This window comes from Lachancea thermotolerans (assembly GCF_000142805.1).
Source record: "Lachancea thermotolerans CBS 6340 chromosome H complete sequence".
NCBI lineage: Eukaryota > Fungi > Ascomycota > Saccharomycetes > Saccharomycetales > Saccharomycetaceae > Lachancea > Lachancea thermotolerans.
The window spans coordinates 92,267-118,126 of record NC_013084.1 but is presented as its reverse complement, the minus strand read 5'-3'; the positions used below and the strand labels follow the sequence as shown (position 1 = coordinate 118,126).

The 25,860-nt window shown below is 50.4% G+C and overlaps 13 protein-coding genes across 13 annotated transcripts, besides 2 other annotated features; 8 read left to right on the top strand and 5 right to left on the bottom strand.

The window, feature by feature from the left end:
- Nucleotides 1–24: 24 nt before the first annotated feature.
- Nucleotides 25–1,548, bottom strand: NOP56 (snoRNP complex protein NOP56; the record flags this gene model as incomplete). The annotated part of the gene is made up of 1 exon (XM_002555882.1): nt 25–1,548. The coding sequence occupies one exon, from the start codon at nt 1,546–1,548 to the stop codon at nt 25–27; it is 1,524 nt and encodes a 507-aa protein (XP_002555928.1).
- A 410-nt stretch (nt 1,549–1,958) lies between these two features.
- On the top strand, nt 1,959–2,444 carry UGX2 (Ugx2p; the record flags this gene model as incomplete). The annotated part of the gene is made up of 1 exon (XM_002555881.1): nt 1,959–2,444. The coding sequence occupies one exon, from the start codon at nt 1,959–1,961 to the stop codon at nt 2,442–2,444; it is 486 nt and encodes a 161-aa protein (XP_002555927.1).
- Nucleotides 2,445–2,589: 145 nt separating this feature from the next.
- PWP1 (rRNA-processing protein PWP1) lies at nt 2,590–4,329 on the bottom strand (the record flags this gene model as incomplete). The annotated part of the gene is made up of 1 exon (XM_002555880.1): nt 2,590–4,329. One exon carries the CDS (start codon nt 4,327–4,329, stop codon nt 2,590–2,592), a length of 1,740 nt encoding a protein of 579 aa, XP_002555926.1.
- A 2,624-nt stretch (nt 4,330–6,953) lies between these two features.
- Nucleotides 6,954–7,372: a long terminal repeat.
- Nucleotides 7,373–7,897: 525 nt separating this feature from the next.
- Nucleotides 7,898–9,313: a repeat region (DNA transposon of KLTH part of the newly discovered ROVER DNA transposon family of the Kluyveromyces:degenerate copy).
- A 126-nt stretch (nt 9,314–9,439) lies between these two features.
- NMT1 (glycylpeptide N-tetradecanoyltransferase NMT1) lies at nt 9,440–10,789 on the top strand (the record flags this gene model as incomplete). The annotated part of the gene is made up of 1 exon (XM_002555879.1): nt 9,440–10,789. The coding sequence occupies one exon, from the start codon at nt 9,440–9,442 to the stop codon at nt 10,787–10,789; it is 1,350 nt and encodes a 449-aa protein (XP_002555925.1).
- Nucleotides 10,790–11,181: 392 nt separating this feature from the next.
- Nucleotides 11,182–11,814, top strand: NCW2 (Ncw2p; the record flags this gene model as incomplete). The annotated part of the gene is made up of 1 exon (XM_002555878.1): nt 11,182–11,814. One exon carries the CDS (start codon nt 11,182–11,184, stop codon nt 11,812–11,814), a length of 633 nt encoding a protein of 210 aa, XP_002555924.1.
- Nucleotides 11,815–12,128: 314 nt separating this feature from the next.
- Nucleotides 12,129–12,656, top strand: UPS1 (Ups1p; the record flags this gene model as incomplete). The annotated part of the gene is made up of 1 exon (XM_002555877.1): nt 12,129–12,656. One exon carries the CDS (start codon nt 12,129–12,131, stop codon nt 12,654–12,656), a length of 528 nt encoding a protein of 175 aa, XP_002555923.1.
- A 117-nt stretch (nt 12,657–12,773) lies between these two features.
- Nucleotides 12,774–14,645, bottom strand: UGA3 (Uga3p; the record flags this gene model as incomplete). The annotated part of the gene is made up of 1 exon (XM_002555876.1): nt 12,774–14,645. The coding sequence occupies one exon, from the start codon at nt 14,643–14,645 to the stop codon at nt 12,774–12,776; it is 1,872 nt and encodes a 623-aa protein (XP_002555922.1).
- A 407-nt stretch (nt 14,646–15,052) lies between these two features.
- Nucleotides 15,053–15,700, bottom strand: CPD1 (2',3'-cyclic-nucleotide 3'-phosphodiesterase; the record flags this gene model as incomplete). The annotated part of the gene is made up of 1 exon (XM_002555875.1): nt 15,053–15,700. The coding sequence occupies one exon, from the start codon at nt 15,698–15,700 to the stop codon at nt 15,053–15,055; it is 648 nt and encodes a 215-aa protein (XP_002555921.1).
- A 512-nt stretch (nt 15,701–16,212) lies between these two features.
- BRF1 (transcription factor TFIIIB subunit BRF1) lies at nt 16,213–17,928 on the top strand (the record flags this gene model as incomplete). Its single annotated transcript, XM_002555874.1, has 1 exon — nt 16,213–17,928. One exon carries the CDS (start codon nt 16,213–16,215, stop codon nt 17,926–17,928), a length of 1,716 nt encoding a protein of 571 aa, XP_002555920.1.
- A 254-nt stretch (nt 17,929–18,182) lies between these two features.
- On the top strand, nt 18,183–20,375 carry SDA1 (Sda1p; the record flags this gene model as incomplete). The annotated part of the gene is made up of 1 exon (XM_002555873.1): nt 18,183–20,375. The coding sequence occupies one exon, from the start codon at nt 18,183–18,185 to the stop codon at nt 20,373–20,375; it is 2,193 nt and encodes a 730-aa protein (XP_002555919.1).
- Nucleotides 20,376–21,058: 683 nt separating this feature from the next.
- LSC2 (succinate--CoA ligase (GDP-forming) subunit beta) lies at nt 21,059–22,315 on the top strand (the record flags this gene model as incomplete). The annotated part of the gene is made up of 1 exon (XM_002555872.1): nt 21,059–22,315. One exon carries the CDS (start codon nt 21,059–21,061, stop codon nt 22,313–22,315), a length of 1,257 nt encoding a protein of 418 aa, XP_002555918.1.
- Nucleotides 22,316–22,646: 331 nt separating this feature from the next.
- MPC3 (mitochondrial pyruvate carrier) lies at nt 22,647–23,171 on the bottom strand (the record flags this gene model as incomplete). The annotated part of the gene is made up of 2 exons (XM_002555871.1): nt 22,647–22,988; nt 23,100–23,171. 2 exons carry the CDS (start codon nt 23,169–23,171, stop codon nt 22,647–22,649), a joined length of 414 nt encoding a protein of 137 aa, XP_002555917.1.
- Nucleotides 23,172–23,993: 822 nt separating this feature from the next.
- SOL3 (6-phosphogluconolactonase SOL3) lies at nt 23,994–25,133 on the top strand (the record flags this gene model as incomplete). Its single annotated transcript, XM_002555870.1, has 1 exon — nt 23,994–25,133. One exon carries the CDS (start codon nt 23,994–23,996, stop codon nt 25,131–25,133), a length of 1,140 nt encoding a protein of 379 aa, XP_002555916.1.
- Nucleotides 25,134–25,860: the final 727 nt, after the last annotated feature.

Genomic DNA, 25,860 nt, shown 5'->3' with positions numbered 1-25,860 from the left:
GCAAAAGGTTGAATCACACACAGCCTAATCTTTCTTCTTTTTCTCCTTCTTCTCTTTTTTCTCCTTCTTCTCTTTCTTGTCTTTCTTGTCCTTCTTCTCCTTCTTCTCCTTCTTGTCCTTCTTGTCTTTCTTGTCCTTCTTGTCCTTCTTGGCAGGCTTCTGGTCCTCTTCAGAGTCCTCGTCTTCATTAGCCTCTAGCTTTCTCTTCTTGGATTCCTTGACAGGCTCCTCTGGCTTGTCCTTGTTATACAGTTCAATAGCCTCTTGGATAGCAAGTTCATTCTTCAGAGTTGGGGCGCCGGTGCTGTAGAACTCAAGTCTTTGTTCGACCTGTTTCTTCAAAACAGTACCGAAAACGTTGCTTGGCTCGTCGGAGTAGTTATCAATTCTGGAAGCAATCGAACACTTGTTCGCCAGATATCTAGAAATTCTACCCTTGTTCTTGGCGGACGCCTTTCCGATGAAACCACTGTGGTAGATCAAACCGTACTTAGGGGTGTTACCCTTGGTCTTCAAGGCTCTGAAAAGCGCTTTCTCGGCACCAAGGATCTGCACAGTAGAAGCCGCCTGCTTGGACAAGTTTGTCAAAGAACCAGCGTGGGAAATCAGTCTAGCACCGATAACCTCGCCAATCAGCTCCGACAAGTTAGGAGCGACAGTGTGCATCTTGGAGCACAGGTAGTCGTACAACTGTCTACGGTAGTCAGCCAAGGAAGTAACTCTCTCAGCGAACACGCAAACGTTCTCCATGTCAGTTTCGGACAAGTCCTGACCCATAGAGATACGAGCATTGTCGATAACGCGCTCAGCAATGCCAGCGTCGTCGTCAAGAATGGCAGTCAGGTCGTGCAGAGAGTCCTCAGTCAGAGACGCCTTGTCTTTGATGAAAAGCACGAGCTTGGCAAACTTGTAGTTGTCGGGCACAAGCTTGGCCAACTCGGGGAAGTGCCAGCCGTACCATTCCTTGACACGCATTGCGAAAGTGTTGATGTCTTTGTCGAGCTGGTCGAGCAGGGCAATCGCCTGAATAATGTGGTTGTCGTTCTTCTGGACCGAAAACTTCACTTTGGCTCTGGAGTAAGCGTGACCCAAACCGAGTTGCGCACGCTCCAAGTCGCCCTGTTGCAAGTCCTTCAAGAGCTTGTCACCGTGTAATCTGACACCACGGATCAAGTCCTGAGCGAGCTCGTTGGACATACAGTCGATGTAAGGGAACACCTCCTTGATCGAGGGACCCAGGTTCTTGTCCGAAATCGCTAGAGTCACAGTCTTTTTGTTGGAGCCTTTTGGCAGGTTCATGTCGAGCACAGCTTTCAAGTACTCGGACACCAAACCCTCAGAAATGTCGTTGGCGTTCTCCAGGGCTTGGGCAGCGCCCTTGAAGGGTGCAAACGACACCAACTCCACTAGCTTTGTGAAGGAGCCAAAATCGTTGATTTGAGCCTGGACTTCCTTTAGACGGGACCCAATGTCGTCTTGTTGCAGCTTCACCTTGAAGATACCATACCCAGTAGGTTCTTCGAACAGCAGGTACTCGATAGGCGCCATGATGTCTCGATTCTCGTCGCTGTTCCGATGCTCATCAAGCTAAACCATAAAAAAAATTTTTAGTTTTTCAAGAGATGAGCTTGATGGTGAAAAATTTGTGTGAAAAAAGGAAAAAAGATGTTACCCGGCGGATTCCTGAGAAGGGGTCTCAACTTTGGGAACTTTAAAGGCATAGCGTAGGTCAGTATTACACAAGCTCCCGTGGACTCCCGTTGGGGGGGATTTCGAGCGCAGCGCATATCATCGTTGTCTTCACTGCGTATGCTGTTCTCCAACGCGACTTTTTTCGAGAAAATTGTTGGGGTATCCCCAGGGGCACAAGAAACGGTCATACGCTGATCAACTTGACTTAGTGCCCACCACCCCTCAAATTTGTCGAAAACGGCAAAAGGGTCTCAAACAGCTGAAACATGCTTCTTTCATCGGTTATGGTTAATAGCGAGATTCCAATAGTGTATGCGACACCTTTTGTGGTGTCATCTCCAAATACCGTGCAGTTTGTGATCGCTACGTCTCAATCTCAGGGGTTTGCATGGAACCAGGATATATTCGCGTCGCAGTACCAACAAATGTGCAAAGTGGCATTTGACGGCCATGAGGATCACGCCGACACAGTCTTGAAGCGAGTACGATCGCTGGTGCAGGGCGACGGCGCTGCGTCATTTAATGATAGTGTGTTTGACGAGGAGGATCAAGATATGGATGGCAAAGACCAGTATCTGAGTAGGAGAGTCTCACAGGAGCTGACGCGGCCTCGTAGACGCTCCGAAAGGACTATCAGCTTCACGTCTGACTCCAAAAATGGCAGCTATCAGAGAACAGAGTCCGTGATCATTGACGTTGGCGCCGACACAGAGGAAAACCGGTACTATAGATCACTGCTTTCCAATTCGTGATCCGACTGCGAGGGGTGAGGAAATCGGCCAGTCTTCTGGTTTGGACTGAGCAGCGACGGCAAAGATGGTTCGGGCTCTCGCTGGTTTTTAGGATTTATAGGGTCTATTTTGATCTCTTATTATACAATATGACTATGTAATGCGCTCACTCTGTGTCTTCCCAGCCGCTTTCTCTCTGGCCGTCGCCTTCTTCTTCATCCTCGCCCTGGTCATCGACGGTGACCACAGTGTCGGGGTTGTCATTCTTGGTGTACTTTCTGGCGATTCTGGAAGCTCTCCCGATCTTGGAAGCCTCTGCGCGCGCCTGCCTCTGCAAAGATGACAGTTCCTTTGAAAGGTTCTTACGGATAGATCTGTTGGTGAAAACATCCCATAGCTTCAAGCCCTTGTCAACACCACCAATGACGATGTTGCCCGCGACCTCGATATCAGGAGCAAACGAGGTTGTTAAAACATTTCCTACACCGAAGTCTCTGCTCAAGACCATGCTAGGTCCGCTTTCGCTGATCTTCCAAAACTTGACAGTCTTTTCGCCCATTGCGCCTGTGGCCAAAAGATTTGGAATAAATGGGTTGACATTCAGTGCAGAGATTCCAGCATCATGAGCGTTCAAAGTCCAAAGAGGTTTGCTGCCCTCACCTTGCCTGATGTCAAATGAGTACACGTTACCAGAGTCAGTACCGCACATGAAGGTGTTTTCATCGGCAAACTGCACGCACTCAACGTCTTCTCCGGTCATGACGGACCAGTACTTACTCATTTGAGAATCCTCTGCGATTCTAACGTCAGATAGTGCCACGCGAGAGTCGTAACCACCGGTCAGTAAGACGGAACCGCTAGTGCTATGCCATTGAGAAGAGGAGACGTTCTTGTTTGAGTGAATAGATGCAACGGAGCGAGCAGCGATACCTTCGTTCAAATCCCACAGCTTGACAGTGTGATCGGCCGATGTTGACGCCAAGACAGCACGGAACTGTTTGCTGTGCGCTAGCGAAAGAACGGCATCGGTGTGGTGGGTAAGAACATGTTTGTTCTTGTTTTTCTTGTTTTTCTTGTTTTTCTTGCTCTTTGAACCTCCCACATTTGAAGTGGCATGAGGATCACCCAGGATCATGTCTGGAAACGCCTTTTCCACACAATCGAGATTCCAGATTTCGATTTGAGGGTCGAAGCTACCTACTGCAGCAAAGTTGGCGGCATCATCCGAACTGGAACCTGGCTTGTAGTTGACCCATTCGACACACAGAGGGAAAGCCGGTAGCATCAGATCGTGGTGGACATACAGCGAACTATCACGAACCAAGCCGCGTGCGACATCCGGGTCCTTGTCGTCGCCTGGTTCCTGGTTCACCTCAGCGTCATGGAAACCAGCACCGTCGTCGTATACGTATACATCGAGGTAGGAAACGTCGTCCTCTGTTCTTGTAGCCAGCACCATGTTGTCGGTAGGATAAACTTGCAGTTCCTGTTTTTCCTCCTGCGAATCTTGCTGTGTGGGCAGTGATAAAATTGCGTCTTCGCCATCTTCGCCTTCGTGGAACTTCACTTCGTCAGATAACCCTGGAAACATTGATGCCTCTGCACCTTCGCCCAGCATTTCGTCCTCCTTAACACCGTAGTGCTCCATGTCGTACTCTTCGAGATTGTCGTCGTTGTCGGCCTGGGAAGCTAGCTTTGCGCTACCGCGGACAGATGCCTCATTACTATTTTTTTCCTCGCCACCCAGTTCGCTGTCGTCATGCTCGCTTTCAATTCCGTCTTTGGCATCGTCCAAGTTCAGCTGAGCTAGTTGGTTGATTCTCTCCATTTCTTCGTCGTCCAGTTCATATTTCTCTGGAAATTCTGATGGGAACCCACGAGGAACCCAGGTGGTGGAAGAGATCATGTTGATTGCCGATCAATTCTACTCAACACTAGTCGATATGCCAGCCTCTTCAAAAGTGAGATGAGCGGAGCTCATCGGCATCGCCAGTAAATTTTTCTCATATTTTTCAGAGGTAAAAAGAAAGCGTGAAGGAAAGCTCATCGAGACTCTTGGGCACGTGACTATATTCCTAGGGCTGGTTGAAATGTCCTGCTAGAGGGATCGATTTGGATTGATTTTGAGACGCTTGTATGAGATTAGAAAAGTGTATTTTACCTTTTGAAAAATACTTTTGCTTAAGCAAGTATCGTTAATTCCACCCAATGTCTAAGTTAGCCCCCCTTTATGCCGCTGTAAAAGAGTAATGGCGAAACTGAGGCTAATACTCTTCGAAACTCGCAAATAGCTATGGTCTGATACCGAACTCGTCGCGGTAAATATTGGGGCTTGCATGTGCGCCTACTAAGTGCGCAACTGCGCTCTGTTGTCGATTAGCTACTACATAGTCTCGTAAATACTCTGTGGATGGCCATTTGACAAGCTAGCTTAGCAACTGGAAAAATGGTGACTACTGAGTGGTGATGTTTCCCCAACGGCACAGGAAAAAACACAAAAGCTTTTTACGATTTGAATATGGCGCTTTGTTTTCCAGGCTCCGCAGATTGTGCTTCAAAAAACAGTCGTCCTTCTAAAAACGGAGGAATGTTCTTTGAAATATTTTTTTGCCCAGTAGAGTACTAATGTTACGACGAAAAGGTTTGGTTTTTATGTCACTAGTAGTCGCCTGTAATGAAATAAACCTTTCCTTGTGAGGAAAAACAAAGTAAGCAACTTTGCAGGCAGTGACCAGTTGATAGCTCGACACCTGTGCGTTAAGGGTTGAGATTTTGAGACGCCTGGAAGCCACCATCATGGTTTGGGACTCTCGAAACGATACTGTGCGTCTTGAATAGCTAAAAATCTAATTTTCATGGGCTGGTCAAGCGTATTTGCGCTGTTACACCTATTTCCGTCACGAAATGAATGTGGTGAAATGTGAAAAAAATATTAACTTTTGTTCACCACTGGACACACCTACGAGGCCTGCTTAATTCTTATCACGCAAGTCTGGGCACGTATCGAACGGATAGCTTTCAGTTACTTAACGGATGTGGATGTCTTTTTTTCAGATAATACTGGTTCCGGGCACAATTAGATTTTCTAATTATCGAATTGAGCATTACTTCGAGCATCACAGAGAAAAATCAGAGAGTTGCTTTCACGTCAGCAGACACCACTACACAAAATACCATCTACTTTAACTAGGACTAGTGATCCTCTCATCGAACTCATAAATAAGATGAAAACCATTAGGAGTTCTAAGCAAACGGTTAAGAATCATGCGCCAGCTTTAAAGGCGATGGAAAAATCAACTGGGCAATGGCTCTTCTTTTTTCTTATTTCATTAAGCGTCTGCAATACCAAGAATTGATAAGACAATCTACGAGCCTCTGAAAAAGATGAAATTGATCGATTAAGAATGATGACGCAGCCTTAGACTCGATAAAAATCAATTTGCATGACGTGTCATCATTCTTGCTTGTTTCAATAGTTTAACCAACAATAAGCAAAATAAACATGTGTTGCTGTCAGCTGGCTCAGTATTAGTATCAAAACGAATGAGGATGAAAGCCTTCATTTGAAAATGAGGAAATGATGTGTGGTCGCAGAAGACTTTAGGCGTACAATCAAAAATGTTTGTTTTTCTGAAGCCAAAGCCTTTCCTAATTAAAGATCGCAATCAAGGTTCTGCGAAGTATTAGTGTGTAGCCGCTAAACTTTCACTATATGACTGAGACACCGTAAGGTGATGCTAAAATAAAGAAGTATGAGCGCAAGTTCCACAAAATTTGTTTTTTAAGGCAGTTGTATTCATAATAGATTCATAATTGATTCAAAAAAAGTCGCAAGATATGCAGTGTCGAATAACTCATGCAACACTGGATAGAATCCACTAAATCTTCGACAAATTTTCCAAGAGTTCAGGAGAAAAACAAACCAAAGAAAATAGTACATAGGAAAGTGATTGTTGAGATATTTTAGAGTTTGATGCCCGAATTCCTCCTCGAGTTTTGACTTACAGATGGAAATTGAGTGTTTTTATATTTACAGTGCAAGCCTAGTTTTTCTCATTAAACGGAAAATTTAACAATCAGTACTATAGCTCACAGTTGCTTATTGCTCGAAATCAATAAAGATTCAACCATGACCAAAGTTTTCACCCCTTTAATTGTACTTTCTTCAATGTAATAAATAATAACAAATTGATAGAGCAGAAGTTAAGATTTAGATAAAAAAGCTAAAATATAGTCGAAGAACGTAAGCTTTATATTTAAGTTCGTACTTCTTCAGTAATCTGTTCGTATCCTAAGAAGTTTCGAGATATGGAGCCAACTTTGCTAACTTATATGCTTTTTGTTTGGTGAAATTTTTTTTATTTTAAATAATGTTGTTACTGCTAGTGCCTCCGTCATTGTAATCAGCCCCCAAAACCTTCCAAAATACAAGCTAGCTGAAATTTTTTAATCATGGTGTGCCGTCTGGAGCGCGCGTTGACAAAAGTGTTACAAGTATAATTAGACACGTGTAAAAACCTAAGATGATCTTATTGAGGCGAGTCTGGGTCATTGGTCGAAAGGGTCTCAAATTCCTTGGCTAGGGTTTCCATTATGATCTAAGTAAACTACTTCGTGGATGATGGTACTGAATATCTCCCCGTTCTTTCTTCAGTCCAAGACTTATGTCTTGCAAACCAAAGAAATCATCCGGATTTATACAAAATTTCTGGGACGTGCCTGAGTCTTAATCATAAGGTGATAATTGTACTGGTGGCACTACTCCTTACCTTCTCCAAGCCACTGTGTTCTGATCTGGACTATGAACGGCCAATGTGGACCTTCTATGTGCCTTAGTTGGGTATCCGTCGAATTTTTATAGTATGTCCATGTGCCATATCATTTCATACCAATATGTCATTATGAAACTTGGCACTATCACACACCAACGGACCGATCACAATCCGACAAATACCTTGGATAAGGAAAAAATAAATAAAACACATTCATACCCCCAAATGCAGTCCTATATGATATCACCCTGGTACATACTGCTAGCAGGCCTAGCAGTGGCTATGACTAGTCAGCAGATTCAGGGCCAGAGTTTTGAGGTACTTGGTCCTGCCGGGCCAATCCACGTACCCATGCGCGTGGATCTGTTCAACAACACAATTGATCTGAACGCTCTCAAGGCATGCGTCGGCAGTGTTTCAGTCGAAAACCTTGCGATATTTTATACTATTGATGACCAGTTTTACCTAGGCTTCAACGATTCAACTCGAATTAATGATACTGATAAGTGGACCGAGTGCTTGGATAGTCAGGGCGTTTCTACTGAAGTATGGTTGGCAGCTGATATGCTGGGCTTAGAAGACGCAGAGCAGATGCACCACCTGAGATCAGACGTAACCATAAACTGGGTTAGTAAGAGGCTTACCGTGATCCATGACGCGACCAACACTAAGCGTGCTGTCACAGGCAGCACTGGGGACGAATCACGAATCCAGTCACGAATCCGATCCTTTTTTGATGATTACTGGATTCGAATCCCCTCAAATAAGATGGTTTAAAACGGCGAATCCTGCTACGAATCCAGACGATATTAATTCATTAAAGGCGCTATGTTTACAATACTTTACGTGTTCTGTCACCGAACTTCTAATTAACCATGCAATTAGCAACCAACAGCTTTGACTCTTGACGGTATATCATAGGGTAATGTACCATCTGCGGGCTAAACGCAGAATAAACTATAGAGAGTTGCTTTCCAGAACGCAGACATTTTGAAAGGACAACGCCTCTTGAGGATCTCAGCTCCGTTGAAACTCTTGTGGATGAGGGTGACGAAGCCTTATTTGAAGAAAGAGGACCTGAGGCTCAATTCTACCCCTCTATTGAGAAGACAATGAGCAACAGGTTAGAACTAGAGAGGATGAAGAAGAAGCCAGGATCTCTCCTGAAGAAAGCGAAGGTAAGCCTATCAACGAGCTGCGTGAAATGCAAGGCCAAAGTTTAACAAATACAGGAGTATAGTGTATGCCAAGCCTGGCTTCTGGGTTGCACATACCCTACAGCCAACACTTAAAACATGCGTATTGACTAGCAGTTTTGATGAGCCATCCCAAAAAGAAGTTTTACAATCAGTTGACAGATATGTCAATCCTTGTATCATGGGGTTTTGGAGAAAAAACATCTTTCTTCTAGCCATATGCGTCTAACGTCACCTGCAACAAACTCCCATGATACCGGAGGTAAAAAGTTCAAAGTACTCAGGAACATTGAAAGGTCCCGTGTGAGGAGCGTCGCCATGCGTAGTGCTACAGTTAGAAGTAAATGGCAAATATATTAAGACGAGCCTGTGGAAACTGAAAGTGATTATTTGGGGTACTGGCTCAGTAACAAGTCACGCTTTCCGGCTCTCTATTCGCTGACCTTATCTACCCTCCACACAAAACTTTCGACTGCAGATGTTGAGAGATACTTTTCTATCAGCTAGTGAGTTGTTGAGAATAGATTCTCACTTGCAAGCGAAAACTTGAGGTGAACTATGATAATTCGAAACCGGATGAGATGCTTTGGCTTGAGTTCAAGGATGAATAAAGCCAAAGACCTCCCATTGGGATCTTGAATCAGCGAAGACGAAGAATCTGACTAAAACGCCTCAGTTTCCACAATAAGGTCAGAATCCCAGCCTGACCAAATCGTAACAATTCCGTCTTACGACTCTAGCGATAGTTCTGAGAACTAATAATAAGAATAAAGGTTGATTTAATCACCTAACCCCAAATCTACATACACCTGAAGTAGCTAACGAACCCACGTCACCGTCATTATTGTCCGGTGGTTCTCCGTACATAATTCGTGATTCGCCAGAATCGACGAATCCGGCTCCGTGTAACGTTACTGGATTCGCAATCAAAAAGTCAGCTCGTCGGACTCGTCTCTAGTGCTTAATGATTGTGTGTGCCAAATGAAATTGTCATACGCATCATTAACGCCTACTCACCTCCACTGCCGCCAAACGTACATATTTTCCTATGGCTCAGGATCCCGACCAGGCAAAGAAGCTGCAAGAGCTTCTAAAGATGCTGTCGCTCTCCCAGAACGACGCATCTAAGCTCACACAGCCCCAGCGTAAGCAGTTCGAGGAGTACAAGTTCTGGAAAACCCAGCCAGTGCCGCGGTTTGACGACGAGGTCGAAGACGAGGGCCCTATTAATAGTTCCCAGCGCCCGGAGAACATCCCCAACGAACCACTCCCATTGCTCAGCGAGTTCGAGTGGTGCACTGTCGACATCACCGATCCTCATCAGCTCGAGGACGTTTTCGTGCTCTTGAATGAGAACTACGTAGAAGACCAGGACGCCACTTTCCGCTTCAATTACTCGCGCGAGTTCTTCAACTGGTCGCTGAAGCCCCCTGGTTGGAGAAAAGACTGGCATGTTGGCGTGCGCACACGCCAGTCCAAAAGGCTCGTGGCCTTTATTAGTGCGGTCCCAGCCACGCTACGTGTAAGAACAAAACTAGTGAAGAGCGTGGAAATCAATTTTCTGTGCATCCACAAGAAGCTGAGGTCTAAGAGACTGACTCCAATTCTCATTAAGGAGGTGACTAGAAGGGTCAACAAGCAGGACATCTGGCAGGCACTTTACACTGCTGGTGTGGTTCTGCCCTCTCCTGCAGCTACTTGCCGGTACGCACACCGTCCACTAAACTGGTCCAAGCTTTATGAAGTCGGTTTCACTGGGCTTCCCGCCAACGCCTCTAAAACGCAAATGATCGCAAAGTACACTTTGCCCAAAGAGATCGATACTCCTGGTTTAAGACCCTTAGAAGAAAAGGATTTGGATGAAGTCTACGACCTCTTAGAAAAGTACCAGTCCCGTTTTGACCTGGTCCAAGTCTTCACCAAAGAGGAATTTCGTCATTTGCTTTTGAGCTCCACGTCCGTCGTGTACTCCTACGTGGTCGAAAGCAACAATAAGATTACTGACTTTGTCTCCTTTTACTCTCTGCCCTTCACTGTGTTGAACAATCCCCATTACAAAGAGCTCGGGATAGGGTATTTGTTCTATTACGCATCTGACGCAGACTTCGACTACAGCGATAGGTATGATTCTGAAGGCAGCCTGAAGCTTAAGAAGAGATTAAATCGTCTCATCAGTGACGTGTGCATTAAGGCGCGCGATCTTAAGATGGATGTCTTCAACGCCATGAGTTGCCAGGACAATTCCTTGTTCTTGGATGATCTAAAGTTTGGTCCAGGCGATGGCTTCCTTAACTTCTACCTATTTAACTACAGGGTGCGCCCAATTTTAGGAGGATTGAGGAAAGACAATTCTTTCGACGCTGAGAAGCGCAGTAACGTCGGTGTCGTAATGCTCTAGGTCGTTAAAGAATGAAAGACTACTACGTAGATATATAAGCAGAGCCTGTAAGCTTTTCTACCAAGACAATGAATAGTATCTCTGAGTGTGTCTGATAGCAAGGGTCACTACCATACTACAGCGCCCCTTCCCTATGAACATTTCTTGGCTTAGCCTTCAGCCTCGTCATGCAACTTGAAATCACGCTTCGAAAATTAAATGGCTGGCGAGATACCTTATAGTGCTAATCAAGAAATGAAAAATCCACGACGGCCAGCGATCCGAAATTGTGATCCGAGGATCAGCGCAATGGCTCTCATTCATATAAGTAAGAATGAATTCTATCGCTGGCCGCTAAAGGCTACTATACACTCGCTCCTGCAAACACAAGTCAGAATCAAACAGGCACATTAATGCAATTACTAAAATTTCTGGCAATTATAGCATCCGCTGGCGCCGCTTTTGGCAGTAGCGGTGCGCTCGGTGGCATGGGCTCGAATCAGGACTCCGAATCCAAAGAATCCAGCAAGTCATTGGTTCAGACTGCTAACGTCGTTAGTACTCCTCAAGAGCAGACCAGCAAGACAGCTGCCGCTTCTCAAACGCTCCAATCTACCACTGCGGGCAGTGTGGAATCCCAATTTGCGAGCGAGATAACGTCTCCCTCTGCGACTGCCTCCATTTCTAACAACGGAGGACCTGTTACAGTACTCACTAGCGGCTCAGTAACGTCGACTGTGTGGTGGACTCCGAGCGTGACAAAGTGGTGGACCCCCGCTAGCGAGCTTACAGCCTCGAGCGACAGCTCTAGCCCCAGTTCTGACGCTAGCTCTGACACAGTCTCAACCAGTCGTATCGTTGAGACAATAACTTCCGGATCTCATGTGACTACCATTACTACAGATGTGCTAACCTCTGTAAAGAAAAGTTCGACGAAGTCTTCGTCCACTGCCAGCATCTCCAATTCTACCAATGCTGCGGCTCCTCTTTCTATCGACGTGCTTTTGAGCATTGGGGCGTTAGCACTGGGCGCTATAGCGGCGTGAATGGAAATTCCTCACAACCTTCAAAACGTCATAAATTATACACTGTTTGAACCTGCATCTAAATAAATATAGCATACGGATAGGCAAGAGCGCCCTGCCTCCACTATTAGTTTCTTACCTCCCCATAAATCTGTTCATGAAATCAGAGCTCGTGAGCTCTTTTAAAAAAAACTTGTCAAAAATAAGTCATCCACTGACGAAGCCGATAAGTGAGTGAGTTTTACCGCACATAGCGTCCTGGCTACGCACTGTGGGTCCGAGTTTGTTAAGGCTTCCAACAGATATCGCTGAGTCCAACTCAATCAGTTCCGGCGATGGTGCTCTGGTACCAAAACTCACACACTTTCAATAATGACTTTAGAACGGTATCTTTGGCATTTTTCAACCGATACCCGAACCCTTATGCTTCTCACGTCCTCTCGATAGATACGTTGTCGAGAGAACTATCACCGGCGGGCGACCTTTGCACGACGCGTCTCATCAAAAAGACAGGCAAACTTCCACAATGGGTCAAACCATTTCTTGGCCGTATTTCCGAGTCATGGATCATCGAAATGTCCGAAGTGGACGTGAGGAACCAAGTACTCCGAACCTACACGCGCAACCTTGACCACACTCGCATCATCCAAGTCGAGGAATTTACGACGTATAATTTCGACAAGAAGTCGGGCAAGACCCAGGCTTCAAGCACAGTCAAGTTTTCAAGTGGCTTCAACGTCGGGATACGCAGCCGCATTGAACAATGGTCACACAGCAAGTTTGACGAAAACGTGAAGCGCAGCAGGATGGGCATGGCATTCGTAATGGAAAGGTTGGAACAGCACCGTCAGGCATGGTCATAAGTGCGGAAATACGAAAGAAAACACATCTACAACTAGGAACCTGTCCATATATTTAAATAACGGATTTAATGTTTTAATGGGAAAATGCGTGGGCGTAGCGCTATCGGCCCTTCGCGACTATGCAAAATTGAGGTCCCAGCCGACGCTGTCCACAATGTCGAACCAATCTTGAGTGACTCCGTTGTCGGCGCTTTCCCAAAGCTGGCGCATAACAACAAGAGCACGTTCCACATTACGGAATTTGTATCTTTTGATGAAATCTGCAAACTTGATTTCGACACTAATGCGCTGGGCGCGGTCATGAGCGTTGATACCGCATATAAAAAGCGGGAAACACAGTCCACCCTCGAGTTGGGAGCCCAACACGCAATCAAGCTCGTCGGAAAGCTGCGATACTAGAAAACGGATCTCATAAGAGTCAGTGGTTTGTCTTAACACGGCGGTCTTGAGCAGTATGAGAGCGGCCGTGCGAAACACAGAGAACAACGTCTCTGCAAGAGGCCTAATGTCGCTTCCAATCTCTGCGAAATTATCGTACCAAGCCAAGTCAGACTCACTGGGTGAAATGCGATAAAGGGCACCTTGCAGCTCTTGTGCAATGGCCATTGTCTCGCGGGAAGGTGCTGGCGCGGCAGTCGGCGACGCTGAGTCACGTGGATCCCGGGTTTCGTCTTTTTCGTCGAGGTCTCCAGAACGCTGCAATTCCTGTCGCAGCTCCTGTTTGACCTGCCGGGCCAGGTTCTTGACTTGGCCCAATATTTGAAATACAGGCCTGTTTACGCCATGCAGAGGATCTACGGGAGACTCGAGCGGGTTCATTGGGTTCTGGAGTACGCGTGCATATTGCGACATTGGGAAATGCGTCTGGTCGGACCCCATGATATCGTGGTATACGAAATTGGATAGAAGCCAACGCGTTGTCTGCGTGTCTGCGAGGGAACTAGCCAGCTCGCTCTTGGCGAGAAGCGCACCGATATCACCATCCGGAGCGTGTTCCTTAATCATGCTAGTAGCGCATTGAAGCAAGGTTTGCCAGCGCGTCACGTCGCCCTGGCAAATTTCAGCGCCGCACAGCACCAAAATCTGTGCAAGAGACATCAGAAACCCACTGTTCCGATAAGACAGCCGCTGTAGAGAAAACAGTGTATATTTGTTGGCAAGCTCCGTATAGCGCGGATCTGTGAGTGGGCCGGCTACCAAGGATGAGGGTGCTGCCGAGCCATCGAGGGCCGTGTCATTTTCGTCTACTGTGAGCGAAAGATGGCGCGCGGCCCAAGCCAGCAGTCCGTACATGACGCCCTCGTTTTGGTGCGCCATTGGCAGGAAGATCTTCCGATAGTGGTTTTGCTGTGATGGCGCGATGGAAACGATGAGTGCTAGCCTATCGCGGTAGTACTGATATAGATGAAGGGCGGTGTCGTCAAGCTCGGCAAGAACGGGATCTGAAAGAGACGGTGCAGGTGTGGAAGCCAGCGTGCGCGGAGACAACGGGGAGCCCGACAAGGACAGGAGGCCTGGGATGAGCGAGTCTGACCCACCGTCAGCGCCCAATAGCTCTGCTACATTTGTGACATCGAGCAGTCGCTGGCTTTCGTCCAACCCGTCATTGCTCACGACGTGTTGTCCCTCTTTTTCATCATTTGACACGGATGTCCCGCCGCTCTCTTCTGGCACCACCTCATTGATACTGCTACTCTGAGCTTCGGCTTGAACTACTCCGCTGGCTTTCCGCCTATCCAGCGTAGTCTTCTTCTCGAGCAGCTGCTTCTCCACTTTCTCACGGTAGTACTGAACTTTCTCCTTTGGACATTTTTCGGGTAGGTACACGCAGTAGAAGCCCAGCCGTTGGCAGTCAGTGCAGACCGGCTTATGTTCCGAGCAGCGCTTCTTGCGAATCTTGCAGGGGACACATCCTGTCTTACGGTGTGTGCGCTTGGCGCATGCCGTCACAGAGATAGCATTATTTCGTGGCTGCGGAGCCTCGGCCATGGGCAAAGCAACCTGTCACAGCGCTCAGCAAAGGTGCATTCGCGAAAAATAGTGCGACGATGGGCCTTGAACCCTAGAAAAAAAGTCTTTCTCGTCCTGTCTATGTTCAGCGTAAGTGGCAGTGTAAGATTATATGAGTCACTCGGGACGGAAACCGTTTGAGCGCCAAGTCTTTACTGACATGCTAAAGGCACCACTGCAGGCTCTCTCGCGGTTCCGCCAGTCTTAAAGCTGGGAAGGGGATGGACAAACCAGGGCATTTGTTCGCAACTTCTTTATTTGAGTCTTCAGATTTTTTACACTACGCCTAAAGTCTTAATTTGCAGCCTCGCAACGTCGGCTTCTTAGCATTTTTGGTCGTAACTATACTGCGTATGTACGTCGAAGCGTTTAGTGGGTGCCCAATTTTACACTTCAACACTGCCCAGAACTTCCCACTCATCAACGGGTCCCTCGCACCTGACCACCTTGAATACCCCAGGCACACCCCAACCCGTCATGGGGGAATCGAAATGCCAGGTGCACTGGTTGTGGTCTCCAGCTACGCGCACCTTGTGTAGTTGCAGGTCCAGAGCATCTTCAATTCTCTGTGCGATGACCCTCTCGAGCGCCTGGTTGACATGGTACATATCGGAATACACTAGCGAGACGTGAGGCCGAAATTCCTCCGTAAGCCACTCTGCTGCCTCTTCGGGCTTTTCTGCTACGAAGAGCTCTCGTATCACCTGAGCGATCCCCATTAGGTACCTGTTCTCGATGCATGTCAGCCTCACTTTAGTGAAGTACCCTTTGCCCACGCTCACGCCAGAAAACGACACTATTGCGCCGTCCTTCCCCCTGACGCTCTCTCTGATTGCCCCGACAGCTGCTACACACGAAGTGAGTATTTGATTCACCCCAGTCAGGTTTTCGCATTTGAGTTGCGATGTAACGGTCAAGTGGGGCTCAAACACAGGCGCATCAGGGAACAGAGTCTGCAAAGACAAAATGAGGGACTGTATAGTATCATACACTGGCGAATTGGAGTGCGGTACGAACCATAGAGCAATGCCCATTTTACCAGAGCTGACCTGTATGAGTTGCGCAGCTTTTCTGCTTGATCAGTAATGTTGACTTTCGTCGAGATTAAGTTTGGCAGCAGTGGCCGATATGTCAAAAGAATGCAGATGGAAGCAATGACACCAAACAGGTTTCAAGTAAAAACTAGTGCGATTCAGGTGACAAGAGTACATAATAGCAAGGGACAGAGTATCCACGCGTTCAGAAAGGTCCCAATCTACATCTGCTCACCATGGTCCGGTGGTAACTATACACGAAGTCACGCACCATACTCCGGGGTCTTATAATGGTGCTCCAGACATATTTTGGGCCAATGAACTTACAGAGCTTCTCATTCTACATCTTCAGCTATTTAAGCACACTTCTCATTTCTGCTACTCTCACTGGTTCCCCGCATTGTTCAGCTCTTTAGATTTTACCGTTTCGGGCCATCATATAACTTCCCGGACAAAATTTTGATTACTGGAGGCAGCTCATCACATCAGTAAAAGCGGATAAAGAAGGCAAGATGGCCAAGTGTAAGGTCTGCGGCGGCGTTGACTTCGAGAGAGATATCTCTAATGCTAATAATGACTTGGTGTGTAAAGACTGTGGTACTGTCTCGGAAGACAATCCTATTGTTTCAGAGGTCACCTTTGGCGAGTCGAGTTCAGGTGCAGCTGTGGTACATGGTAGTTACGTGGGCGCTGGCCAGTCACACGCAGCTTTTGGACCTCGTGGTGGTTCATCGGCACTTGAGTCACGGCAGGCAACCATCAATAACGCGAGAAGGAAATTACGTGCCGTTTCGCACGCGTTAGGCATCCCTGAGTATGTGACGGATGCTGCCACTCAGTGGTACACGCTGGCACTTTCCAACAACTTTGTTCAAGGCCGGCGATCACAGAACGTTATCGCAGCTTGTCTTTATATTGCGTGCCGTAAAGAGAAAACACACCATATGCTCATAGACTTCTCATCGCGTCTTCAAGTCTCGGTTTACTCAATCGGTGCTACTTTCCTAAAAATGGTGAAAGCACTTCATATCACAAAGCTCCCATTGGCAGATCCATCATTGTTTATACAGCACTTTGCCGAGAAGCTAGATCTCGGTGACAAAAAGATCAAGGTAGTCAAGGACGCTGTAAAACTTGCGCAGCGCATGGCTCGCGACTGGATGTACGAGGGAAGACGCCCTGCAGGGATTGCGGGAGCATGTCTTCTGCTTGCTTGCAGGATGAATAACCTGCGTAGAACACACTCCGAAATTGTCGCGGTTTCACACGTTGCTGAGGAGACTTTGCAACAAAGATTAAATGAATTCAAAAGCACCAAATCTGGTAAGTTATCCATTAATGAGTTTAGGGATGATGCTGCAGTAGAATCAGAAGCTCAGCCGCCTTCGTTTCAGCGGAACAGGGCCAAGGAGAAACGGCTGCGCCAAAAGATTGTAGAGAACGAGTTCGAGACCAGTGACGAAGCTCTTACAAGAAACCCCATCTTATCTCAGGTGCTGGGCGCCCAAGAGTTATCGTCGAGGGAGGTTTTGTACTATCTCAAGCAATTCTCGCAGAGGAGAGAGAAAAACACTCAAAGAGAAAACATTAGCAGCAGCACTAATGGACTACGAACCCACGGCGAGGCTACTGGGCACAGTGAGGATGCCGCTGTAAGCTCCGATAGCGAGGCCGGCACGGAGCATCGTCCCGATGCTGATGTTGACCCCAACAGTCGATCACACTTCCAGGACGCTATTGACGGTTACTCCGTAGAGACAGATCCTCACCGCCCAAGAAATCTTCATCTGCTTCCTACAACTTCTGCACTGCTTTCTAAAGTGGCTGATGATCCAGAAGACCTGCAAGATGTGGATGATGAGGAGCTGGACTCTCAACTTCTGGACGAAGAAGCCTCAAAACTAAAGGAACGCATATGGATTGGTATAAATGGTGACTTTCTGCTCGAACAAGAGTCTAAGAGACTCAAACAGGAGGCGGATATGGCTTCCGGGAATGCTTCCGTGAAGAAACGCGGCGGGCCACGCCGTAAGCGGAAGGCAGCATCGGACGCAGATGGCGTACTTGCAGACATCAAAGACGATTCAGGTCTCCATGCTGCACTCAAACTGGCAGAGGATACTGGTGACTTTACGACAGCTGACAATGTGAAGAACATGATTCAAAAGTCAAGTTTTTCAAAGAAGATTAACTACAATGCGATTGACGGCCTCTTCGGAAGCTCTTGAAAGTGAGCAAGTGGCTTAATGTCAATGGACATAAAACCCAAGCAGGTCGCTCAGCGCACAAACAAGCAGAAGAGAATGTCAGTCCCTTTTAGCACCGATAGTGTTGAAGTCGCTATATACGTATATTTACCAAAAGGAAGTAATGGCTCGCCCTAACAAAATTTTCCGGCGCATCTCATCTCATCTCATCTCATCTCATCTCATCAACATCTCCAGCGGGATCCAGAGAACAGGCAGGCTTTTCACATTACGAAATGGTGCGGAAATCCAGAGCGGCCATATTGCCTACCAATGTTATTCTGCTTCAGAACCTAGTTAAAAGAGATCCTCAATCATACCGTGAGGAATTCTTGCAGCAGTACTCTCATTATGAATCGCTGAGAGACATTTTCATGCTTAATGCAATGGAAAACCAGGTCGCTGATGATTCCAATACAAGCCAGTTTGTGGAGTTGGTTGGATTTGTGAGCCAAGTCTGCTCGTGCTTCCCAGAAGAAACTGCGAACTTTCCAAATGAGCTGAGACAGCTGGTTCTCGAATACCATAAGTCTTTGCCTTTTGAAGTTAGAGAGAAAATAATTACGAGCTTAACGATGCTTAGAAACAAGGGCGTTATTTCAGCAGAGACCCTTATCCAGACAATGTTTCCACTTCTAATCGCCTATTCATCGCATAGCAATGCGTTGGGGCCAAACTCGCATGCCAAGGAGGTGCGTAAGCTGGTTTACAGTACCTTGATATCTCTGCTAAAGAATTGTAACACGGGGTCTAAGAACCAGAAGCTCAACAAGTCCACGCAGGCAATCTGTTTCAACCTTTTGGAACAGCCCGACTCGCAAGGTGTTTGGGCGTCGAGATTGACGCGAGAACTTTGGAGAAGAGGTATCTGGGACGACTCAAGGGCTGTTGAAATCATGACTCAGGCGGCCCTTCACGATGACGTTAAAATCGCTTACTCAGGTGTGCTATTTTTCCTTGGCGCTGACAGAGAGCGTGAGGAAAACTTCGAGGACAACTCTGACGACGAAGACATTGATGTGGATGCTCTAAAGCACAAGATGCAAATCAACAAAAAGAGTGGCAAGCGTGGTAAAAAGCTAGAAGCAGCAGTGAAGTCTGTAAAGAAGAAGAAGGCCGGAGCCAAAACCCCACAAGGATTTTTGAACTTCAGTGCAATCCACCTGTTACGGGACCCCCAAGGTTTCGCTGATAAGCTATTCACTAAGCAGCTGTCAAGCAAAAACAACAACCGTTTTGACATAGATCAGAAAATCGCTCTGATGCAGCTGCTTTCGAGACTGATCGGTACCCACAAGCTGATGGTCCTGGGCATTTATTCTTTCTTCTTGAAGTACCTGACGCCAAAGCAAAGAGATGTAACAAAGATCATGGCTTCTGCCGCTCAAGCTTGTCACGACTTGGTGCCCCCAGAGACCATATCGGTGATGGTGCGCAAGATTGCTGACGAGTTTGTGAGTGATGGTGTAGCATCGGAAGTTGCTGCAGCTGGTTTGAACACAATTCGCGAGATATGTTCGCGTGCTCCACTAGCAATCGATGAGACCCTGCTCCAGGATTTGACGGAGTACAAGGGCTCCAAAGCCAAAGGTGTCAGCATCGCCGCAAAGTCGCTTGTGTCGCTGTACCGTGAAGTCGCGCCAGAGATGCTAAGGCGTAAGGACCGTGGTAAGGTTGCTTCCATGGAAATGCAAGATGCGTCTCGCAAGGGCAAGGAGTCGCGCAGACCTAAGTTCGGTGAAGAAAGTCATGTTCAGGGTATCGCAGGCATCGAGCTGCTGGCGCAATGGAAGAAGGACAACGAGAAGGTAGACGACGAAGAAGGGGACGACAAGAACTGGGAGGTCGCCGAAGACTCCGACAGCGACGCAGACGACGACGATGGCGAGTGGGTCACCATGGAGAGCGACAAGGAGTACGACGTCGACATGGGCGACAGCGACGATGAAGACGCTAAAGCGGCGAAGAAGGCAGAGGCTGCCGAAGAGGATGAGCCCGCCGCTCCCGCAGAAAAGATTGATGCTGAGACCGCGTTCCGCGATCTGGCTTCCACTCGCGTGCTGACGCCTGCCGATTTCGCGAAGCTGCAAGAACTGCGTACCGAGCAGGGTGTTGCGAGACTGATGGGCGTTAGGAACGAAGAGACTGTTGACTCCGACCGCCTGGTGGGCCCTGTCAAGCACAAGAACACCAAGGAGGAGAGGCTGCAGAGTGTTCTCGAGGGACGTGAGGGCAGAGAAAAGTTCGGGTCCCGCAAGAAGAGCAGAGGCACCGAGCACTCTACCACGAATCGTGAGAAGCAGCGTAAAAAGAATTTTGTCATGATGATTCACAAGAGATCCGTGAAGGGCAAGCAAAAGATGTCGCTGCGCGACCGTCAGAAGGTGCTGCGCCAGCACATTACCAAGCAGAAGAAGCGGGGCTTTTAGTCCTAAGTAGGCGTTCAACTAAGTATTTGTACATTATCCAATGCATATATATGTTTTTTGGGGACAATCGTGGGAGCAGCTGAAGAGCCCACAGCGATATAACAGCGCAGATGCGACAACGCAGATGACGCGCGCCATATCGCCAGCGAGAACACCGCTCAGGCGGCCAGTCAGGGTCCTTCGTCAGAAGTGACATTAATCATTAGCGATGATAACCAAACTGCTTTGAGCTGGGAAGTGAAGCTGTAGTTCACACAGGCGTGACGGGTGTGACGAGGTTCCGGCTGTTTCCGTCCTCTTCCATTCGTCTTGCGTGAAATGCAGCGGCGCTTGGCGCACAATACGTATTCAATGACATATTCGCATTGGTCCGGAGCAGGGTGCGCCACCATAGCGTGGAATGAGCACTTAAGCGGTCCATTTGTGCTCATCTTTCACGCGAGATGAGTAAGATCATCTGGCGGGCATTTTGCCTGCTATCGCGACTAGTTAATTGTTTACGTTACCCGGACATATAGGGCCCCGAGTTCCATTGGGTCGAAAGCCAATCAAAAACGAGAACTCGAATAGAGCCCCGGGAACAAAGATATAAGGCCCTGGGAATATCTTAAGGTTCTTTCCCCGCATGGCACAAGAGCAGGCAGAAAAGTCAATTGAAGCATCAATCAGTGCGAATAGCCAGGATGTTGTCTAGAACGATTGCTGCGAATCAGCTGAAGAACAGCCTGAGGGCGTCGAAGCAGATTAGAAACCTGTCGATCCATGAATACCGTTCTGCGGAGTTGCTGAGGCAGTACGGCGTGGGCACGCCCGCGGGCGAGGCGGCGTTCGAGCCACAACAGGCTTACGACATCGCGAAGAAGCTGGGCCACGACGCGCTGGTGGTTAAGGCGCAGGCGCTGACAGGCGGACGTGGCAAGGGACACTTTGACACGGGTCTGAAGAGCGGTGTGCACATGATCGAGAGCGCGGAGCAGGCGCGGGATCTGGCGAAGCAGATGCTGAAGCACCGCCTGATCACAAAACAGTCGGGAGCCAAGGGCAAGCCCGTCAGCGCGGTGTATGTGGTGGAGCGCGTGAACGCGAAGCACGAGGCGTATCTGTCGATCCTGATGGACAGACAAAGCAAGAAGGCGATGATCATCTGCTCGAGCGAGGGAGGGATGAACATCGAGGAGGTTGCCGCGAAGAACCCAGACGCGATCAAGAAGTTCACGGTGACCGAATCGGAGGGCCTAACCGCGGAGACCGCTAAGCAGATCTCGAAGAGCCTGGGGTTCTCGGCGGAGGCCGAGGCGGACGCCGCGGACGCGGTGACGAAGCTGTACAAGATCTTCAAGGAGAAGGACGCGTCGCAGATCGAGATCAACCCGCTGAGCGAGGTTGAGGGCCAGGACACCAAGGTGATGTGCATGGACGCCAAATTCGGGTTCGACGACAACGCGTCGTTCAGACAAGAGGAGGTGTATTCGTGGAGGGACCTGTCGCAGGAGGACGCGGACGAGGTGGTGGCCAAGAAGTCGGACCTGAACTTCGTGAAGCTGCAGGGCAACATCGGATGCCTGGTGAACGGAGCGGGGCTGGCGATGGCGACGATGGACGTGATCAAGCTGTACGGCGGAGACCCTGCGAACTTCCTGGACTGCGGCGGTGGCGCTACGCCCGAGACGATCGAGACCGCGTTCAAGCTGATCTTGTCAAACGAGAAGGTGGACGGCATCTTCGTGAACATCTTCGGCGGGATTGTGAGATGCGACTTTGTGGCGCAGGGCCTGGTGTCCGCGACCAAGAACCTAGCCGTGAGCGTGCCGATCGTGGCGCGTCTGCAGGGCACGAACCTGGAGGAGGGCCGCCGGATCATCGAGGAGTCTGGTCTGAAGATCTACTCGTTCGACGAGCTGGACCCTGCTGCGCAGAAGGTGGTGGAGCTGACGAGATGAGGGAGCGCCGCGAGCGCCGCGAATGTAGCGAATGTAGCGAGCGTAGCCAACGTAGCGATATAGCGATTTCAAAATAAAGCGCATCTGACGTATAAGGGTTTTTACGCGGAGCTAAATTGGCAGAGCTAAACAAGATAGCGTAATCAACGCAGGGCGAAATCAGCAAAGCAAGCTCATCACAGCAGGCTCAATGCGGCTCCACAGCACACGGCCCCGGCCACGCCCGGCCTTCACACGCCAAATACTTTTTTCATATGCAATAAATACTGTACAACTATGGAGCTACACTATACATGACGGCGCTCGAATGCAAGGGAACTGCGCTGCGCGCTCAGGTGGCTGGCGACGGCTGGCGCGTCAGCGCGTGCTGCCGCTCCGACGGAAGGTGCGTGGGCGGAGGGCCGTTGATCACGTAGTTCGCCACCTGGCCGGGTGTGTCGCCCTGCGCGCGGCGGTAGTTGCAGATACGCGTCAGCTGGTACCCCGCCGTGCAGGCGAGGAAGAAGTTGACGGACGCGAGGAGCATGTTCTTGGGCTTGATCACGAACGACCAGCGCGTCCAGATGACGCCCGTGGCGAGCAGCGACAGGTTCTGCACGCCGGAGAGCTTGTCGACGGGGCGGCTGACGTCGCTGATGCCTGCGAACACGAGAGCCCATTTGAGCGTGGGGGCCTGCGGGGGAGGTTAGTAGGAGGAGCGGGGCGTGGGGCGGGCCCACGTGACGAGCTGCGCTCGTCACGTGGCACGGAGAGTGCGCGTCACGTGCGCGTCACGTGTACATACCCAGAAATGCACGGTTTTTGGCCCTGTTTCGCTGTTTAAAAAGCGCCGGAACGCTGCGCCGGCTGCGGACATGGCGGTGGCTGTGGGACGGAACAAAAGGCGCGCAAGGGGCGACTAGGGGGTGCGATCTTCTTCTAATGCGATGCGGCGCGCGGAGCTCGTGGGTCTCTTCGGGCGCGGGTGTTCTCTGTTTGGGGCTTTCTGCCGCTGCTAAGCTGAGCCCGCTCCGGCTCGCCGCCCACTGTTTTTTTATATGGCGTTTGGTACCCTTCCGCCGGTCCCTGGCTTGCGTTTAGCCAGGTCATGCGGCGTACGTGCCCGCTGCGCACCGCTGCGCACCGCTGCGCTTGGCCTCTTTTTTTTTCTCTTCGTACACCGTGGCACGACGCTTGCGGCCCGACTGGGCGCGAGCGGGGCCCGCCGACGCGCCGTAGGCGGCGGGCCGCGCAGTACCGCGTGCGCGGGGCCGGTTGCGGCAAAGACAAAGGCACGTGGCCGGCCGTGTACGCGGGCGTGGGCGTGAGCGGCGACGGCGGTAGCGGCGGGTGCTAACGCCGGGAGGGCGCGTGGAAGTGGTGAGTCAGGCGGTGAGTCACGTCGTAGAGGGGTACGAGCACGTGTGGGAACCGCGGAGCAGGCGTGAACGAGGTGTTGGAGAGCGAGACGCGCGGTAGGCGGACGCGAGGCCGCGGGAGCGCGTCGCACCGCACGGCCGCAGGAGCGCCGGCGCACGTGACAGGGCGAATCGCGGTGTGCGGCTCGCGAGGCCCATGGTAGGTTTTGGGGATGGCTGCGGGGACGGGGTGTGTGAGCGTGAGTGTGTCGCGGGGCGGGCGGGTGCGTCGCCGGGGACGGCGAGCGTGTCGCTGAGGACGGCGGGTGCGTGACGCGGGAATGTGTGCGTGCGCGTGGGAGCGCAAAAAGCGGCGGGGAGCGGGCGCAGGAGCGGGGCGTGCGTCACTGCGGACGGGCCGTGATATCACTCTGGACGGGATGCCATGTACTCACGTGACGTGTGCCATGCCAAACGGATGTGCGCCAGCACGTGACGTGTATCACACAGTACGTGGAGTATCGCTACACACGGATTCACAGGACCCACAGCGTCATCTCGCACGCGCCCTCCCCTCACCCCCCACGAACGCCACGCGCGCAATCTATCGGCGCCCGGCCCTGCCCTATATAAAAACTCGCCGCCCGCGCGCCGCCGGCCTCCACGCCCCTACCGCGCTCCACGCACACTTCCTACCCCCACCCGTCCCAATGGTCCCTGTCTACACCTACGACGACTCCGCCGCGCTCTCCCGCGACCTCGCCCTCTACATCCTCGCCCAACAGGACGCCGCGCTGCAGCGCGGCGACCGCTTCAACCTCGCCGTCAGCGGTGGCTCGCTACTCAAGGCGCTGCGCGCCGGCCTCGTCGAGGACGCCGAGCTGCGCGCCCGCGCCAACTGGGCCCGCTGGCACGTGTTTTTCTGCGACGAGCGCATCGTGCCCCTCGAGCACGCCGACAGCAACTACGGCGCCTTCAAGGCCCAGGTGCTCGACCCGCTGCTGCAGCACGATGGCGTGCTGGGCCCCACCTGCTACGCCATCAACGAGTCCCTCGTCGGCCTCGGCGAGAACGACCGCCTCGCCGCCGAGTACGAGTCCCTGCTGCCCGCGCAGTTCGACCTCATCCTGCTGGGCTGCGGGCCCGACGGCCACACCTGCTCCCTGTTCCCCGGCGACACCCACAGCTACCTGCTCGACGCGAACACCGACCGCCGCGTCGCTTGGTGCCACTCCTCCCCCAAGCCGCCCGCGGACCGCATCACCTTCACCCTGCCCACCCTGGCCTCCGCGCACGCCCTGTGCTTTGTCGCCGAGGGCGCGGCCAAGCAGCCCGTGCTGCAGCGCATCCTGCAATCCAGCCCTGACACTTCCCTGCCCGCCGCCCTGGTCACCGATCGTTTTGCTCAGCGCGTGTCCTGGTTTGTCGACAGTGCAGCGGTCCAAGACTTATCCGTGCCTGCAGTCACCTATAACCATTGATCGGCGCGCCACAGCGCCCTGAACTTTCGGTCGCCACCACTACCTGCTCTGCACGGACCCATGCTTCAGGCCCTGCGCCCTGCGCCACCATTCGGGATTTGCGGCCCCGTTCCCTGTCTTGGCGGTGTCCACCGTCGCACGCTTCTTCATACATACGCTCTCACAACATAGATTTGCTGTAACCCATACGTACCTGTCCCTTCCAGGCCTCTCTGTCCACCGTCGTGCGTCTTCCTTGCACAATCGCTTGCGTGAGTCCCCGAGAAAGACTCGAGGGCCTTCTATGCATGATTGCACGTGCCTCAGAAGACGCATGCGGCTTCCATGCACTTCCATGCACCTGTCAATGCAGAGATTTGCATAATGCGGTGCCTAGGAGACGTGCCTACAATTGTTGATCGATTCCTGCAAAAGTTCTTTTTCACGCTAACAAAAATTTTTCAGACCCTGGAAGTGAAGTTCAACGGTTTGGAAGAATGGTTTAAAGTTGCAGCCAAGAAAGGAACCTTGAGACAGACACATATCAGTGGGGAACCGACAACAACAGAGCAGCGACACAGCAGTGAAAGGAGGGACTTCAGCAGAAAGGAACGATCTACTTCCCTGTCCAGCGGCCAGTGCACAGTTAGTGGGAATACCGGTGTGCGAGCGCGAAGGAGTTTCAAGCAGGAAAAAAGCACGCAGCGGATCGCAGAGGTTCGACAGCACAGCAGCGCACAGAGCCAGC